Source organism: Bombina bombina, chromosome 3, assembly GCF_027579735.1.
Source record: "Bombina bombina isolate aBomBom1 chromosome 3, aBomBom1.pri, whole genome shotgun sequence".
Taxonomy (NCBI): domain Eukaryota; kingdom Metazoa; phylum Chordata; class Amphibia; order Anura; family Bombinatoridae; genus Bombina; species Bombina bombina.
In genome coordinates, this window is record NC_069501.1 from 1,207,471,501 (window position 1) to 1,207,490,637 (window position 19,137).

The window sequence follows — 19,137 nt, forward strand, 5'->3', positions numbered from 1 at the left end:
CACTCAAGTCTGGATACTGTTTTTTACTATATTCTAATCCACAAATTGACTGCTCCTATATGCTTAGAGTAATCACAGATAAGTTGAGGATTATCTGTTGTGAGTACGGAGCTTCTAGTCTATGCAGCCTGTCATGGCAGTTGCCCGGACACGCCCCCTTTGCCCATGATTTTTAGTAATTAGAAGGCTGCTAAGTACCTGGTTTATTGAATTTGTGGTTTTGTTTAGTTATTAATTTTTTTTCTGTAGTGTAAGGGTCCGCCTCAACCTCCTCACCTCCCCCCTCTCTGCAATCATTTTGTAGGGCACCCCCCTCTGATTTACCCTTTTCTGTAGTGTAGTGTTTCATCCCTCCCTCCCTCTACCTTCAAAATGTATTTTCTATTGCATATGGTCTAGCCCCTCCTTCCCCCCTCTGCCCACTTACCTTCCACCTTCCCTCCCACAACACCCACTGGAACCAATGGAGATCATTACAGTGAGGCTAAAAAGCTTGCATTACACCCTATAACGACAAGAGCCGCAATCTAAAAGCAGTAGTTATGAGTTTTACGCTACAAATCTGTTACATAAAACTCATAACTAAACTGCTACAAAGTACACTAAACACTCATAAACTACCTATTAACCCCTAAACCAAGGCCCTTCCCGCATCGCAAACACTATATTAAAGTTATTAACCCCTAATCTGCTGCTCCCGACATCGGCACCACTAAAAAAAATTATTAACCCCTATTCCGCCATTCCCCGACATCTTCACCACTATAATAAAGCTATTAACCCCTAAACTACCGCCCTCCCGCATCGCAAACACTATTTAAATATTATTAACCCCTAATCTGCCGTCCGTCCATATCGCCGCCACTATACTAAAGTTATTAACCCCTATTCCGCCGACCCCAACATCGCCCACACTATATTAAAGTTATTAACCCCTATTCCGCCGATCCCTGACATTGTTGTCACTAAATAAATGTATTAACCCCTAAACCTCTGGCCTCCCACATCACTACCACTAAATAAACATATTAACCCCCAAACCACCAGCCCCCCACATCGCAACAACCTAAATTAAACTATATTAACCCCTAACCCTAACGTAACCCTAACCCTAAACCCATCACCCCCTAACTCTAACATAATTAAAATAGAGCTAAACTAAAGTTACAATTAATATCTAAATAATACCTATTTAAAACTAAATACATACTTACCTTTTGTAGGGCATTGCCCTAAAGTTAACAGCTCTTTTGCTACAAAACAAAACAAACCCCCCCTAACAGTATCCAAAACCCCCACCCCCAAACATAATAAATAAAAATAAAGTAAAACCTATTCTACCATTGCCCTGAAAAGGGCATTTATATGGGCATTGCCCTTAAAAGGACATTTAGCTCTTTTGCTACCCAAGCCCTAATCTAAAAATAAAAACCCACTCAAAACAAAAAAAATACATTACACAAAATAAACAAATGATCAAAAATAATAAAAATTATTCCTATTCTAATACCCATTTAAATAAAATCACCCGGGGGCATGTCCATGCAGTGGCCATAATAACCTGCAAAAAAAGAAGCTCTGCATAGAATTCTGATAATCCGCAGGTTATCTTTCTCTATATCCATCATCTCCTATATAAAAAAGCTTATCCTGAATGAGGAAGATTAGCTGAACCGAATGATACAAAAGATTAAAATTTATCTTACTGAAAGCTCCACAATTTGTAACAGTGGCGGATTGCAAGTGGCGGCCTAGACAGAACACCAGCAACACCCCCCCCCCTCGGTTATCTGGGGTCAGCAGGACTAATCCACTCTGGGTCTGTTTCTCAGTTGGGTGCTATCCAGGTTATCGCACAACAGATCACATCAATATTGAATGAGGGAGAGCCTATTTGGGCACAATATGGTAGTCATGGAGGCCGTGGAAGCATGGGAGTGAGCAATACAGAAAGCAATATCGCAACATTACCAACAGTTGAAAGTGATCTCAGCTCCTTACTACTTACAGCTATAGTCCACCATGCTGTTTCCCTTATGGAGTCTATTGAGCCATCTCGCTCCTCAGATATGTAAAGCCTCAAATTGGAGCCGTTGACGGAACTTTATCCTGCTACCAGCTCACATTCTCCTGCACGTGGCCTAGCCGCGTTGCGGCAAACTAATGCAGATCTCAGCGATCTTGAGTGTAAAACAGATGGTCTGCCTAGTGCTCTAGAGGGACCGGGCTTACACACGCAGAAGCCAGGTAAAAGTTTACTTCCTAGGCCCCTGGTCTTAATGGAGTGCAGAGAGACCTCACACTCCGCAGAGATGAGTACCTGGGACAAGGATCTTGTACTGTCGTGAATTGGGAGGCCTCCATATGTATTAAAGTTAAAGGATTCTGCTGTCCCAAAAGGCCCCTAATAACAAAGGATATCGCTTACAAATCTACATCCAGGAAGCTCAAGCAAGTCTAATTCAACTATTAGACACGTTATCACTACGTATCAGACTTGGGATTGGATAATATCCATAAGAGACACAGGGTTTCTACCATCTAGCCTGTTGCTAGATAGGCTTTACCTGACACCTTTACATATATTTAAATTGAGACTATCAGGTTGTCATACCTAAGGTTTCTGTATAGTTTGCGTATATACTTTAATTCCTTTAAAAGTTACTTTATATATGTTATTTGCCTGAGGTGTGACTATGGTCATCTTTCTATATAGTAGGATTCAATTTAACCATAAAATACTTTTAATTCAAAACAAGGTTTAATATATTTTACTAGTTATTTATGTCACAACTGATACTGTTTTCTAAGTAAAACATGCATATTGATTCTGAGCTACCTTTATATGATATTCCAAAGTTTGTCTATGCAGGCCTGTATGTACAAATTGTGCCTAGGTATAATCGCTTCTATATTATAATTTTGCATTAGCGCAAAAACACTGCGCAAAAAGGAGGTCAATAAGTACAGCTAGTTACTTGAAACTGCAACTGTGGCTGTATATCACTTAAAATATATTCTATGGATCAGAAGAACCTGTTAACTTTAAAAAGATTAAATTATTAAACCAATCCCAGAGGCATACCTTCGCTATAATAGATTGTATTGAAGTAAGCTCTATTCCCTTGATTAATTTTAATACAGGTCTCATGGCTCACAATAAATATCCTAAAATTGCCAGGCTTTCTACTGCGCTGCCAGCGGCTGAAGTAACACGGCGTGCTGAGCACTACAGTGGTAAAAATAAGTGATGACTGAGTAGTATTGAGTATTGGTGCAGGTTTGTCCGAACGTTCAAACCCTGTTCATTAAGTATATAAACCACTAGCAGTATTACTGAAGATCTGTTATGGTACGAGCTTCTACATTTGGAGGTCTAACCAGTGATAATAGTTGATCTATTATTGACGGCCATATCCTGACTTGGTCTCACCTAATTGCTTTAACATCTACCCTAAGCCTAAACACCAATAGCGCCCTGATTCTCAAAGTCTTAAAGATCCCTGCATATCTAACTTAAGTCTACCCTATAAAGCATACATAGGCCAGAACAAAGGACAACTCCAATACACCAAGCCAACACTCTTCAGATCATAAAATTACCATCCATAACAGCTAACAACGCTCAGATTGCAAGTCTACCCCTCACATTAGATTTAAGCTAGAACAAAAAACTATTCCCAACCATCAAACAAACACCCCTCAGATCAGCCATACTAGTCGTGTAAGTACTAAACATTTGTCTTTAAAGAGCTACACCTATATTATAATGTCAGTGCAGTACATCAGTACAACAGGCCCTAGAGCGTTATGTTCCCTTCATACACCATGATTTATTAATCCTGCTATATTCTTCCAACCATATAAAGAGCCTCCTAGATTAGGAAGACTAACTAAGCGGTTTATCTTGCCTATGCCACAATTTCAATCACTCCTTAATAAAAATAAAACCTGAGGTCTAGATGATGAGGTCTACATGTGACCTTCTACTATTGATGTAACCTTCCGTTACTGTTATTTTTTTTACCCAGGTTGTGGGTTCCAAGAGAGACCCCTTAGGAGGACAAGAAGGTTTAAAATTTTAGTTGGCATGTTATTAAACTTTTTTTTCTCTTTTCTTCTTGCAGCAATGGCATATATTATTTGCCTTACATCATATAGATAGCAATCATTGTATATTACATATGCAACTCTGTGTAACCCATACAATGTAACTTGTTATAAGCAATATTAGAATTCTATTGTATTTTGCTGCAATCCTTTCGGCTAGATTACGAGTTTTGCTTTATGAGTAAAAAAGCTTCATAACAATGCTTTTTCACTACCGCTGGTATTACGAGTTTTGGCCGTAACACTTTTTTGGCCATAACACAACGTAACTACCGCAGCTTTCAAAAAGTCCTTTTTCAATGGGACTTCCAGAGCGCCTGTATTATGAGTTTGCCTGTCCGGCCAAAAAGTGAGCGGTACAGCCCATAACTACAAGATCCATACCGTAAACTGAAAGTCAGTAGTTATGGTTTTCATGTCACAAAGCCATAACATAAAACTCATAACTTAAGTGCTAAAAAGTACACTAACACCCATAAACTACCTATTAACCCCTAAACCGAGGCTCTCCCGCATTGCAAACACTAAAATAAAATTATTAACCCTTAATCTGCCGCTCCCGACATCGCCACCACTATAATAAACATATTAACCCCTAAACCGCCGTACTCCTGCATACCAAACACTAGTTAAATATTATTAACCCCTAATCTGCTGTCCCTAACATCGCCGCAACCTACATTACTGTTATTAACCCCTAATCTGCTGCCCCCAAAATCGCTGCCACTATACTAAAGTTAACACATAAACCTAACCCTAAGTCTAACCCTAACCCTAACACCCACTAACTATAACATAATTAAAATAAATCTAAATAAAAATTACAATTAATACCTAAATAATTCCTATTTAAAACTAAATACTTACTTATAAAATAAAACCTAAGCTAGCCACAATATAACTAATAGTTACATTGTATCTATCTTAGGTTTTATTTTTATTTCACAGCCAAGATTGTATTTATTTTAACTAGGTAGATTAGTTAGTAAATAGTTATTAACTATTAACTAACTACCTAGTTAAAAAAATACAAACTTACCTGTAAAATAAAACCTAACCTGTCTTACACTAACACCTAACCTTACACTACAATTAAATCAATTACATTAATTAAATACAATTAACTAATTTTTTTTAAAAAAAATAAACACTAGATTACACAAAATAAAAAAGAAATTATCAAATATTTAAACTAATTACACCTAATCAAATAAAAAAGCCCCCCAAAATAAAAAACCCTAGCCTAAACTAAACTGCCAATAGCCCTTAAAAGGGTCTTTGCGGGGCAGTGCCCCAAAGAAATCAGCTCTTTTACCTGTAAAAAAAATTAGAAACAACCCCAAAAGTAAAACCCACCACCCACACAACCAAACCCCCAAATAAAATCATATCTAAAAAAATGTAAGCTCCCCATTGCCCTGAAAAGGGCATTTGGATGGGCATTGCCCTTAAAAGGGCATTTAGCTCTTTTTCAGCCCAAACCCTAAGCTAAAAATAAAACCCACCCAATAAACCCTTAAAAAAAACTAACACTAACCCCCGAAGATCCACTTACAGTTTTTGAAGACCGGACATCCATCCTCAGCGAAGCAGGGAGAAGTCTTCATCCAAGCGGCAAGAAGTGGTCCTCCAGGCAGGCAGAAGTCTTCATCCAGGCGGCATCTTCTATCTTCATCCATCGAGGAGCATCCTCTTCTGATGACGGCTACTGAAGAATGAAGGTTCCTTTAAGGGATGTCATCCAAGATGGCGTCCCTTGAATTCTGATTGGCTGATAGAGTTTTATCAGCCAATCGGAATTAAAGTTGAAAAATTCTATTGGCTGATGCAATCAGCCAATAGGATTGAGCTTCAGTCCTTTAGGCTGATCCAATCAGCCAATAGGATTGAGCTCACATTCTATTGGCTGTTCCAATCAGTCAATAGGATTGAGCTTGCATTCTATTGGCTGTTCCAATCAGCCAATAGAATACAATCTCAATCCTATTGGCTGATTGGATCAGCCAATAGGATTGAAGGTCAATCCTATTGGCTGATTGCATCAGCCAATAGGATTTTTTCAACTTTAATTCCGATTGGCTGAATTCTATCAGCCAATCGGAATTCAAGGGACTCCATGTTGGATGACGTCCCTTAAAGGAACCTTCATTCTTCAGTAGCCATCATCAGAAGTGGATGCTCCGCGCCGGATGTCTTGAAGATGGAGCCGCTCCGCATCGGAAGGATGAAGAAAGAAGATGCCGTCTGGATGAAGACTTCTGCCCGCCTGGAGGACCACTTCTTGCCGCTTGGATGAAGACTTCTCCCGGCTTTGTTGAGGACTTCTGCCCGCTTGGATGAAGACTTCTCCTGGCTTCGTTGAGGATGGATGTCCGGTCTTCAAAAACTGTAAGTGGATCTTCGGGGTTAGTGTTAGTTTTTTTTAAGGGTTTATTGGGTGGGTTTTATTTTTAGCTTAGGGTTTGGGCTGAAAAAGAGCTAAATGCCCTTTTAAGGGCAATGCCCATCCAAATGCCCTTTTCAGGGCAATGGGGAGCTTAGTTTTTTTTAGATAGGATTTTATTTGGGGGTTTTGGTTGTGTGGGTGGTGGGTTTTACTATTGGGGGGTTGTTTGTATTTTTTTTTACAGGTAAAAGAGATGATTTCTTTGGGGCAATGCCCCGCAAAATGCCCTTTTAAGAGCTATTGGCAGTTTAGTTTAGGCTAGGGGTTTTATTATTTTGGGGGCTTTTTTATTTTGATAGGGCTATTAGATTAGGTGTAATTAGTTTAGATATTTGATAATATATTTTTTATTTTTTGTAATTTAGTGTTTATTTTTTTGTAATTTAGTTAATTGTATTTAATTAATGTAATTTATTTACAGGTAAGTTTGTATTTATTTTAACTAGGTAGTTAGTAAATAGTTAATAACTATTTACTAACTAGTCTACCTAGTTGAAATAAATACAAACTTAGCTGTGAAATAAAAATAAAACTTAAGATAGCTACAATGTAACTATTAGTTATATTGTAGTTAGCTTAGGTTTTATTTTATAGGTAAGTATTTAGTTTTAAATAGGAATTATTTAGCTATTAATTGTAATTTTTATTTAGATTTCTTTTAATTATGTTAAAGTTAGTGGTGATAGGGTTAGGGCTACGTTAGGGTTAGGTTTAGGGGTTAATAACTTTAGTATAGTGGCGGCGATGTTGGGGGTGGCAGATTAGGGGTTAATAAGTGTAGGTAGGTTGCGGCGATGTTGGGGCAGCAGATTAGGGGTTAATAACTGTAATGTAGGTGGCGGCGACATTGGGGGCGGCATATTAGGGGTTAATAACTGTAATGTAGGTGTCAGGGGCGGCAGATTAGGGATTAATAAGTGTAATGTAGGTGTCGGCGATGACGGGGGCGGCAGATTAGGAGTGTTTAGACTCTGGGTTTATGTTAGGGTGTTAGGTGTAAACATAACTTTTCTTTCCCCATAGTAATCAATGGGGCTGCATTACCGAGCTTTAAGCGCTCCTTTATTGCAGTTGTTAGGCTTTTTTTTAGCTGGCTCTCCCCATTGATGTCTATGGGAAATCGTGCACGGGCACGTAAAACCAGCTCAAAGCAGCGCTGGTATTTAGGTGCGGTATGGAACTCAATGGAGCTCAACGCTGACATATTGCCTGCTAACGCCAGGTTTTTGCAAACCTGTAATAGCAGCGCTATAGGGAGGTGAGCGGTGGAAATAACTTGCAAGTTAGCACCGAGACGCTCATAACGCAAAACTCATAATCTAGCCGTTTGTTTGTATGCCAAATCATTACCTCAATAAAAAAAAAAAACACCCCAAAATAAAAAACCTAATTTAGAATAAACTACCAATAGCCCTTAAAAGGGCCTTTTGTAGGGCATTGCCCTAAGTTAAACAGCTCTTTTACCTGAATTTTTTTTTACAAAGACCCACTAACATTACAAACCCCCACCCCCCAAACCCGCTAAATAAAAAAAACTATAAAAAAAAAAACTTTTAGTTATTTTGCTGCCCAAACCCTGGGCATGTAAAAGAGCTAAATGCCCTTTTAAGGGCAATGCCCATACAAATGCCCTTTTCAGGGCAATGGTTATCTTAGTTTTTTTTAGATAGTTATTTTATTTGGGGGGGGTTGGTTGTGGGGTTGTGGGTTTTACTGCTGGGGTGTTTGTATTTTATTTTACAGGTAAAAGAGCTGTTATCTTTGGGGCAATGCCCCACAAAATGCCCTTTTAATGGCCACTGGTAGTTTATTGTAGGCTAGGGATTTTTTATTTGGGGGGGGGATTTTTTATTTTGATAGAGCTATTAGATTAGGTGTAATTCTTTTTTATTTTTGATAATTTGTTTCTTATTTTTTGTAATTTAGTGTTTGCTTTTTTATGTAATTTAGTTATTTTTATTTTTAGTAATTTTAGTGTTTATTTTTTTTTGTAATGTTAGGTTTTTTTTTTTTTTTTTATATTTAAAGTTTTTTATTGAGGTTGTTCAAAGATACAGCTCCAATTAGATGTTCAATAGCAAAAACAACATATACATTGAGTTGCACGATTATGACTTGCAAATACAAACAAAGGGTTACTATAACAAAAATAGAAAGCAACCTAACATCATCACACAGAAAGCTACTGAACGCTAGTAATGGACCTCATTTTATGGTTTTAACAAATATACTGTATGTGCGCCCCAAAACCTCAAAAGGCCACTTATGGGCCCATGTAAATATGAGTAACTCAATAATGGGGACCCTAATGATAGATACGGTCACTTTTGGACCTTAGAACTTGGTGATTAAAGTTTGATATGTGGAGTGGTCGCATATGGACCAAAAAGTTAGTAAGTCTTTACACTTAAGTGTTACAAAAAGTAAAAATAGGTCAGGCACCTAGTGTTATGGGCATGGGCAAAATCCATTTTAAAAAGCAACAGGAACACTCCTAAGCCACCATTAGGAGTAAAAGGGGTAAGAATGGCATGTGGGCTATAGGGGGCCGAAGGTAATTTATGTAGGAATATATACCGGTGTCCACTTACATATTGTGGAATCATCTAGTTGATATAAATAAATACCATGGTACAGGGGCATCTTCAAGTTGAACAATAACAGCAAGATATATAAAGGCAAAACCTAGCAGGGTATGAGCATCAAGACCTTGGGCTACTCATACATATATAATACTCTAAACATAACATGCACAAATATCTACACAGGTGATCTCCAATAGTAAAATATACAAAGGCTAGGCCTAGCATGATTTAAGTAACTGAACTCTGGGCTATTCATGCAGATATGGTCCTGTAAACATGGTATATAGAAATAAGGATACAAACAATCTCTTATAATAAACTATATAAAAGCAAGACCTAGCACAGCTGGAAGTTCTAAATGATAATTCAACATGCATACTTATAAACTATGAAACAGTTTAACAGACCTATAAATGAACAAGCCTATATAACAAGGAAGGGAGAATAGGTTTCCCCCAAGAATCAGGCAAAAACGCCATCATTAATAGAGAGTAACTCTCTGGGGAATGTTATGTGAAGTCAAAGTGAAATAGGTCCCACTGTGGATTCAAATAAAGTTTTCTTATAAAGTCACTGTAAGGGCTAGTACCTGCCATGTAGCCATCTGAGCAAGATATGTGTAACCCAGGCTCGACTATTATCTGGTTTTCCATGAAAAGAGCAGCCTACCCAATACCTTGTCGCCAATCTCTGAGGGCTCTCGTAGGAAGAATGTCTCGGTCAGTTAAATGACCTTTCTTTATAATCGGCAAACAGTGGTTCTCTTGATGCCTTGGGATAGAAGAGGGAAGTTCCTCCGATTGAGGTGCATTATTTGTTTTTCTGGGCAGTGTTGTAGTTAGGCCCTTCCCTGTTCCTGCGGCCATGCCGGGCTGGAGTTGCTTATCGAGCCGCCCTACGCCAATTACCGGTACTTCTGCGGGCATTTGGCTAGTCTCATCTAACAGATCAGCCATCTTCACATAAAGAGGCCGTCTCGTCACTCCGACCCCTGGAGGTGCGGCAGAGCATTCTGCTTGTTCCGGCACTGCCGTTATCCGCCTAGTCTCCTGCGGGTTCTCGGGTGCTGTGTATACTTCAGTAGTCAGAGCCTTTTCCAGCACGTTCTCTGCAGTACTCTCTACGGTGTCGAAGGTTACCACTCCGCTGTCCGTGGGAGATGTGTCTGACCTCTGGCATGTAGGAGTGTTGTTCCAGGCATTTTTTATACTTTTAGATAGGCTCAAAAAATGGTCTTGTAGTATGCGTTGCATGTCCTGTGCAGTAATGGCATCTCTAGGCGCCTTCATATTACCGTGTAATTGTAGATGCAATTTGCAGTAGTAGCAGTAATTAGTACTGCTCGTAACCCCAGTCACCTAGGGGGGGGAATATGCGGTAGCCCCGGCTCCACGAGCTGCCAGACATCAGATGAATGCAGCAGCCGCGTGGCCTAACTGCAGAGCATAGGCAGAGATGTGAATCCAAAGAATTTCCCCCAGGATTATCAATTTCTTGAATCCTATAGCAGTCTGCTGGTCTCCAGTCATAGAATGATATACTTTCTTTATAGAAAACAATAAAATATTGCATAAAACCCTATGATAGAACCAGGAGCTCCCACAAGACACGTCCTGCCGCTACAGCTGTAGGCTCCGCCCCCCGTAATGTTAGGTTTTAGTGTATGGCAGGTTAGGATTTATTTTACAGGTTTGTTTGTATTTATTTTAACTAATTAGTCTACCTAGTTAAAATAAATACAAACTTACCTGTGAAATAAAAAAAAAACCTAAGCTAGCTACAATATAACTAATAGTTATATTGTAGCTAGCTTAGGTTTTTTTTCACAGGTAAGTTTGTATTTAGTTTAAAATAGTAATTATTTAGTTAAAAATTGTAACTTTAGTTTAGCTGTATTTTAATTATTATGTTAAAGTTAGGGCGTGTTAGTCTTAGGGTTACATTAGGGTTACGTTAGGGTTAGGTTTAGGGGTTAATTTAGTGGTAATGATGTGGGAGGCCAGAGGTTATGGGTTAATAACTTTAGTATAGTGGTGGCGACATAATAGTTTTATGTAGGTGGCGGCGATGTTGGGGGTGGAAGATTAGGGGTTAATAACTGTATGTAGGTGGCGGCAATGTTGGGGGTTGCAGATTAGGGGTGTTTAGACTCAGGGTTTATGTTAGGGTGTTAGGTTCAACAAAAAGCAAAAAGTCCAGCACACTGTGGAAATATTGGGTGCAAGCTAAAGCAGGGCACTGCACAACCCTGTATCAATATCCAAAATTTCTGCTATTCTTTGAACTTTAGGGTTTTAGGTTTAAACATAACTTTTTATTTCCCCATAGACATCAATGAGGCTGTGTTATGGAGCTTTTTATTCCGTGATCGCAGGTGTTAGGCTTTTTTTTTGGTGGCTCTCCCTATTGATGTCTATGGGGAAATCGTGCACGGGCACGCCAAAGCAGCGCTTGTATTTGGTGCAGTATGCAGCTCAACGCAACCATTTTGCCCGCACAAGCCTGCTTTTTTAAAACTCGTAATACCAGCGCTATAGGGAGGTGAAATAACGCCGCTTTTGTGGCGGTCGTTAAAATCCCTATAGCGCTCAAAACTCATAATCTAGCTATTTGTTTTAATTTCACTGATAAGTATGTATTTAGTTTTAAATAGGTATTATTTAGTTAATAATTGTAACTTTAGTTTAGCTCTATTTTAATTATGTTAAAGTTAGGGGGTGATAGGTTAAGGGTTAGGGTTACGTTAGGGTTAGGTTTAGGGGCTAATAAAGTTTAATTTAGGTTGTTGTGATGTGGGGGGGGGGGGGCTGGCGGTTTAGGGGTTAATAGGTTTATTTAGTGGTAGTGATGTGGCAGACCCGAGTTTTAGGGGTTAATACCTTTATTTAGTGGCGGCGATGTCAGGGAGTGGTGGAATAGGGGTTAATAACTTTAATATAGTGTGGGCGATGTTGGGGTGCAGTGGAATAGGGGTTTATAACTTTAATATAGTGGTGGCGATATCGGGAGAGGCAGATTAGGGGTTAACAGATTTATTTTGGTGGTTGGCGATATCGGGGGTGGCAGATTAGGGTTTAATAACATTATGTAGGTGCCGGCGATGTCGGTGGGGGGCAGATTAGGGGTGTTTAGACTTGGGGTTTATGTTAGGGTGTTAGGTTTAAACTGTATTTTATTTTTCCCCATAGACATCAATGGGGCTGCGTTACGGAGCTTTTCATTCCGCGATCGCAGGTGTTAGACTTTTTTCTGACCCGCTCTCCCCTTTGATGTCTATGGGGAAAGTGTGCACGAGCACGTCAAAACAGTGCTTGGTTTTTGTGCGGTATGGAGTTTAAACACCCCATATCCCACGCACAAGCCGGCTGTTTCAAAATTTGTAATGGCTGCTCTATATGGAGTTAAATAACGCAACTTTTGTTGCATTATTAAAATTTCTCTATAGCGCGCATAACTCGTAATCTAGCTGTATGTGTTTATATAGAGATACCAAATATCTTTTGTACAAAAAGCAAACAACAAAAAACTCAAATGCATTTTATGATTGATCTAACATATTTCTTCCATCTTTCACTTTAAATAAAAACTTCAGTATTTAAAATGATGACTAATATTTTAAAATTCTAAATTCAATTTTGTATTACTTTCAGTGTAAAAATACTCTAATGCACATGTTAAAATAAAATGAACTGATCTATTTGTTTATCCTTGCAAAAGCATTAAAAGTAAAATCATACCTCTGCTAATCTTCTTTAGGTTAACGGCATTGACCTTCGGGGCGCTACACATGAGCAAGCTGCTATCGCCCTCAAGGGTGCAGGTCTGACTGTAACAATTGTAGCACAATACCAGCCAGAAGGTAAGAAAGATATTTTCTTTTTTGTAGATTAGCAATCTTGTATTTGTCCTGGGAACATTGCCACCCTGTCACTAAGTGAGCAAGATATTTATGTACTGTAAGCAGATATACAGTGCCTGCAATCAAGGTGCATGGCCAGCTCTGCCTAATAACTTAAGAAGATAAATGCAGCGAGGTTGCTATTTTCATAACAGTATTCTCCCTATAGTTATGCATTACCTTAGAATCAAAAATGCTTTTTAATAAAGTGAAACATTTTGCAATAGAATGTAGAATGTCATATTATATCGAATGTGTCAGATAAATTAGACTTTAGACTTGGTTGTTTTCTGTTTTCTACTAACAAATGTGTTTTTACACTAAATAAACGTGTGTTTTAATCTTGTTTTATCAGATTATAATTTATATTATCTATGCATAATAATGTTTTCATATGTTATGGTGAAATAGGAAATTAGGACTGGTATGCAGTATAATTCACAATTAGAACAAAGAAGAAAGTTTGCTTCTGTTGTTGTATCAAGAACAGGCTCAGTATCCATTCTGAATATCAGCATAACTCTGTGAGTGGGCCAGTTACTGTGTCCCTTCTTATGGAAAGTTAAAAGAAATCTGTGGGTGTGCCAACTACAGTATCCCTTCTGAGTAAAAGTTAACAGGAATCTGTATATGTGTGCCAACTACAGTATTGCTTCTGAGTACTAGTTAGCATAATTCTGTGAGTGTGCCAACTACAGTATCCTTTCTGAGTAAACGTTAACAGAAATTGGTGAGTGTGCTAACTATAGTATCCCTTCTGGGTTAAAGTTAACAGAAATCTGTGAGTTTGCCATCTACAGTATCTCTCCTGAATACAAGCTAACAGGTATCTTTGAGTGTGCCAGCTACTTTATTGCTTCTAAGTACTAGTTAACATAAATCTGTGAGTGCACCAACTACAGTATCCCTTCTAAATATCAGTTAGCAGAAATGTGTGAGTGTGCCAGTTACAATATGTCTTCTAAAAACTAGTTAATAGCCATCTGTGAGTATGTCAGCTACAGTATCACTTCTGAGTATTAGTTAATAGACATCTATGAGTGTGCCAGCTACATTTGACACCGTTCCACACAACAAACTTATTCACAAAATGTATTGCCTTGGAATAGATGCTAAGATTGTTAAGTGGGTAGAATGCTGGCTTAAAGATAGACGACAGAGAGTTTCAATTAATGGAGTACATTCAAATGAGGCATCCATTACTAGTGGTGTTCCCCAAGGGTCAGTTCTTGGGCCTGTTTTGTTTAACATGTTCATAAGTGATATTGGAAGTGGGCTTAAGGGAAAGGTTTGCTTGTTTGCTGATGATACAAAAATTTGTAACAGGGTAGATGTTCCAGGAGGAGTTGATCAAATGAACTGTGATATTAATAAACTAGAGGACTGGTCAAATAAATGGTATCTGAAATGTAATATTACCAAGAGCAAAATTATGCATATAGGATCCAAAAACCCAAAGGCCAATAATAGTCTCAATGGTACATTACTGACTGTAATTAAAGAAGAAAGGGATTTGGGAATTATTATTTCTGATGATTTAAAATTTGGTACACAGTGCAGCAAGCAAGGCCAGTCAAATGCTGGGTTGCATTGGAAGAGGTTTTAGTAGCAGAAATAGCAAGGTTCTTATGCCACTTTACAGATCATTAGTTAGACCAAATCTGGAATACTGTGTACAGTTCTAGAGACCATATCTTCAGAAAGATATAAATACACTAGAAGTTGTCCAAAGGAGGGCTACTAAAATGGTACATGGTCTAAAATATAAAACATACAAATAAAGACTCTATGATCTAAATATGTATAGTTTATAGAAGGGAAAGAGGTGGCATGATAGAAACCTTCAAATATATGAAGGGATTTAATAAAATAGAAGCTGAAAACATTTTTCACAAAAAAATAAATCCCAAAACAAGGGGTCACAATGTAAAGTTAGAGGGTAGCAGATTCAGGAGAAATTTGAGGAAGCATTTTTTTACAGAAAGGGTGGTGGATTCATGGAATGAACTTCCATTTGAGGTGGTAAACACAAAGACTGTAAAGGAATTTAAAAATGCCTGGGACATGCATAAGGCTATCCTAAGGAAAAAGTAACATGCAATATGGGTAGACTTGATGGGACTTTTTGATTCTTATCTACCGTCAAATTCTATGTTTCTATGTTTCTATGTATACCTTCTGAGAACAAGTTAATGGACATCTGTGAGTGTGCCAGCTACAGTATCCCTTCTGATAACAGGTTAATAGATATCTGTGAGTTTGCCAGCTACAGTATCCCTTCTGATAACAGGTTAATAGACATCTATGAGTGTGACAGCTACAGTATCCCTTCTTAGAACAAGTTAATAGACATCTGTGAGTGTGCCAGCTACAGTATCCCTTCTTAGAACAAGTTAATAGACATCTGTGAGTGTGCCAGCTACAGTATCCCTTCTTAGAACAAGTTACTAGACATCTGTGAGTTTGCCAGCTACAGTATCCCTTCTTAGAACAAGTTACTAGACATCTGTGAGTTTGCCAGCTACAGTTTCCCTTCTCAAAACAAGTTAATAGACATCTGTGAGTGTGCCAGCTACAGTTTCCCTTCTCAAAACAAGTTAATAGACATCTGTCAGTGTGCCAGCTACAGTATCCCTTCCGAGTATGAGTTAATAGACATCTGTGAGTGTGCCAGCTACAGTATCCCTTCTTAGAACAAGTTAATAGACATCTATGAGTGTGACAGCTACAGTATCCCTTCTGATAACAGGTTAATAGACATCTATGAGTGTGACAGCTACAGTATACCTTCTGATTATCAGTTAATAGACATCTATGAGTTTGCCAGCTACAGTATACCTTCTGAGAACAAGTTAATAGATATCTGTTAGTGTGCCAGCTACAGTATCCCTTCTGATAACAGGTTAATAGACATCTGTGAGTGTGCCAGCTACAGTATCCCTTCTTAGAACAAGTTAATAGACATCTGTGAGTGTGCCAGCTACAGTATCCCTTCTGAGAACAAGTTAATAGACATCTGTTAGTGTGCCAGTTACAGTATCCCTTCTTAGAACAAGTTAATAGACATCTGTTAGTGTGCCAGTTACAGTATCCTTTCTTAGAACAAGTTAATAGACATCTGTTAGTGTGCCAGTTACAGTATCCCTTCTGAGAACAAGTTAATAGACATCTGTTAGTGTGCCAGCTACAGTATCCCTTCTGAGAACAAGTTAATAGACATCTATGAGTGTGACAGCTACAGTATCCCTTCTTAGAACAAGTTAATAGACATCTGTGAGTGTGCCAGCTACAGTATCCCTTCTGAGAACAAGTTAATAGACATCTGTTAGTGTGCCAGTTACAGTATACCTTCTGATTATCAGTTAATAGACATCTGTTAGTGTGCCAGCTACAGTATCCCTTCTTAGAACAAGTTAATAGACATCTGTGAGTGTGCCAGCTACAGTATCCCTTCTGAGAACAAGTTAATAGACATCTGTGAGTGTGACAGCTACAGTATCCCTTCTTAGAACAAGTTAATAGACATCTGTGAGTGTGCCAGCTACAGTATCCCTTCTTAGAACAAGTTAATAGACATCTGTGAGTGTGCCAGCTACAGTATCCCTTCTGAGAACAAGTTAATAGACATCTGTTAGTGTGCCAGTTACAGTATACCTTCTGATTATCAGTTAATAGACATCTGTTAGTGTGCCAGCTACAGTATCCCTTCTTAGAACAAGTTAATAGACATCTGTGAGTGTGCCAGCTACAGTATCCCTTCTGAGAACAAGTTAATGGACATCTGTTAGTGTGCCAGTTACAGTATCCCTTCTTAGAACAAGTTAATAGACATCTGTTAGTGTGCCAGTTACAGTATCCCTTCTTAGAACAAGTTAATAGACATCTGTTAGTGTGCCAGTTACAGTATCCCTTCTTAGAACAAGTTAATAGACATCTGTTAGTGTGCCAGTTACAGTATCCCTTCTTAGAACAAGTTAATAGACATCTGTTAGTGTGCCAGTTACAGTATACCTTCTGAGAACAAGTTAATGGACATCTGTTAGTGTGCCAGCTACAGTATACCTTCTGAGAACAAGTTAATGGACATCTGTTAGTGTGTCAGTTACAGTATACCTTCTGAGAACAAGTTAATGGACATCTGTTAGTGTGTCAGTTACAGTATACCTTCTGAGAACAAGTTAATGGACATCTGTTAGTGTATCAGCTACAGTATACCTTCTGAGAACAAGTTAATGGACATCTGTTAGTGTGCCAGCTACAGTATACCTTCTGAGAACAAGTTAATGGACATCTGTTAGTGTGACAGCTACAGTATACCTTCTTAGAACAAGTTAATAGACATCTGTGAGTGTGCCAGCTACAGTATCCCTTCTGAGAACAAGTTAATAGACATCTGTTAGTGTGCCAGCTACAGTATACCTTCTTAGAACAAGTTAATAGACATCTGTGAGTGTGCCAGCTACAGTATGTCTTCTGAGTATGAGTAAATACACATGTTAGTGTGCCAGCTACAGTATACCTTCTTAGAACAAGTTAATAGACATCTGTTAGTGTGCCAGTTACAGTATACCTTCTGAGAACAAGTTAATAGACATCTGTGAGTGTGCCAGCTACAGTATCCCTTCTGAGAACAAGTTAATAGACATCTGTGAGTGTGCCAGCTACAGTATCCCTTCTGAGAACAAGTTAATAGACATCTGTTAGTGTGCCAGCTACAGTATCCCTTCTGATAACAGGTTAATAGATATCTGTGAGTGTGCCAGCTACAGTATCCCTTCTGATAACAGGTTAATAGACATCTGTGAGTGTGCCAGCTACAGTATCCCTTCTGATAACAGGTTAATAGACATCTGTGAGTGTGCCAGCTACAGTATCCCTTCTTAGAACAAGTTAATAGACATCTGTTAGTGTGCCAGCTACAGTATACCTTCTGAGAACAAGTTAATGGACATCTGTTAGTGTGCCAGCTACAGTATCCCTTCTTAGAACAAGTTAATGGACATCTGTGAGTGTGCCAGCTACAGTATCCCTTCTTAGAACAAGTTAATGGACATCTGTGAGTGTGCCAGCTACAGTATACCTTCTGATAACAAGTTAATGGACATCTGTGAGTGTGCCAGCTACAGTATCCCTTCTGAGAACAAGTTAATAGACATCTGTGAGTGTGCCAGCTACAGTATACCTTCTGAGAACAAGTTAATGGACATCTGTTAGTGTGCCAGTTACAGTATACCTTCTGAGAACAAGTTAATAGACATCTGTGAGTGTGCCAGCTACAGTATACCTTCTGAGAACAAGTTAATGGACATCTGTTAGTGTGCCAGTTACAGTATCCCTTCTGAGAACAAGTTAATAGACATCTGTGAGTGTGCCAGCTACAGTATACCTTCTGAGAACAAGTTAATGGACATCTGTTAGTGTGCCAGTTACAGTATACCTTCTGAGAACAAGTAAATAGACATATGTTAGTGTGCCAGCTACAGTATACCTTCTGAGAACAAGTTAATGGACATCTGTTAGTGTGCCAGTTACAGTATACCTTCTGAGAACAAGTTAATAGACATCTGTGAGTGTGCCAGCTACAGTATCCCTTCTTAGAACAAGTTAATGGACATCTGTTAGTGTGCCAGCTACAGTATCCCTTCTTAGAACAAGTTAATGGACATCTGTGAGTGTGCCAGCTACAGTATGTCTTCTGAGTATGAGTAAATACACATGTTAGTGTGCCAGCTACAGTATACCTTCTTAGAACAAGTTAATAGACATCTGTTAGTGTGCCAGTTACAGTATACCTTCTGAGAACAAGTTAATAGACATCTGTGAGTGTGCCAGCTACAGTATCCCTTCTGAGAACAAGTTAATAGACATCTGTGAGTGTGCCAGCTACAGTATCCCTTCTGAGAACAAGTTAATAGACATCTGTTAGTGTGCCAGCTACAGTATCCCTTCTGATAACAGGTTAATAGATATCTGTGAGTGTGCCAGCTACAGTATCCCTTCTGATAACAGGTTAATAGACATCTGTGAGTGTGCCAGCTACAGTATCCCTTCTGATAACAGGTTAATAGACATCTGTGAGTGTGCCAGCTACAGTATCC

General features: G+C 38.7%; 1 protein-coding gene across 1 annotated transcript in view; it reads left to right on the plus strand.

Annotated features, from left to right (window-relative positions):
• The window catches only part of DLG2 (discs large MAGUK scaffold protein 2), a 2,066,337-nt gene that overhangs the window by 1,078,902 nt on the left and 968,298 nt on the right, over positions 1 to 19,137 (plus strand). The window contains 1 exon segment of the mRNA XM_053708663.1: positions 12,898 to 13,000. Within this exon segment, the coding sequence (XP_053564638.1) occupies positions 12,898 to 13,000 (103 nt within the window).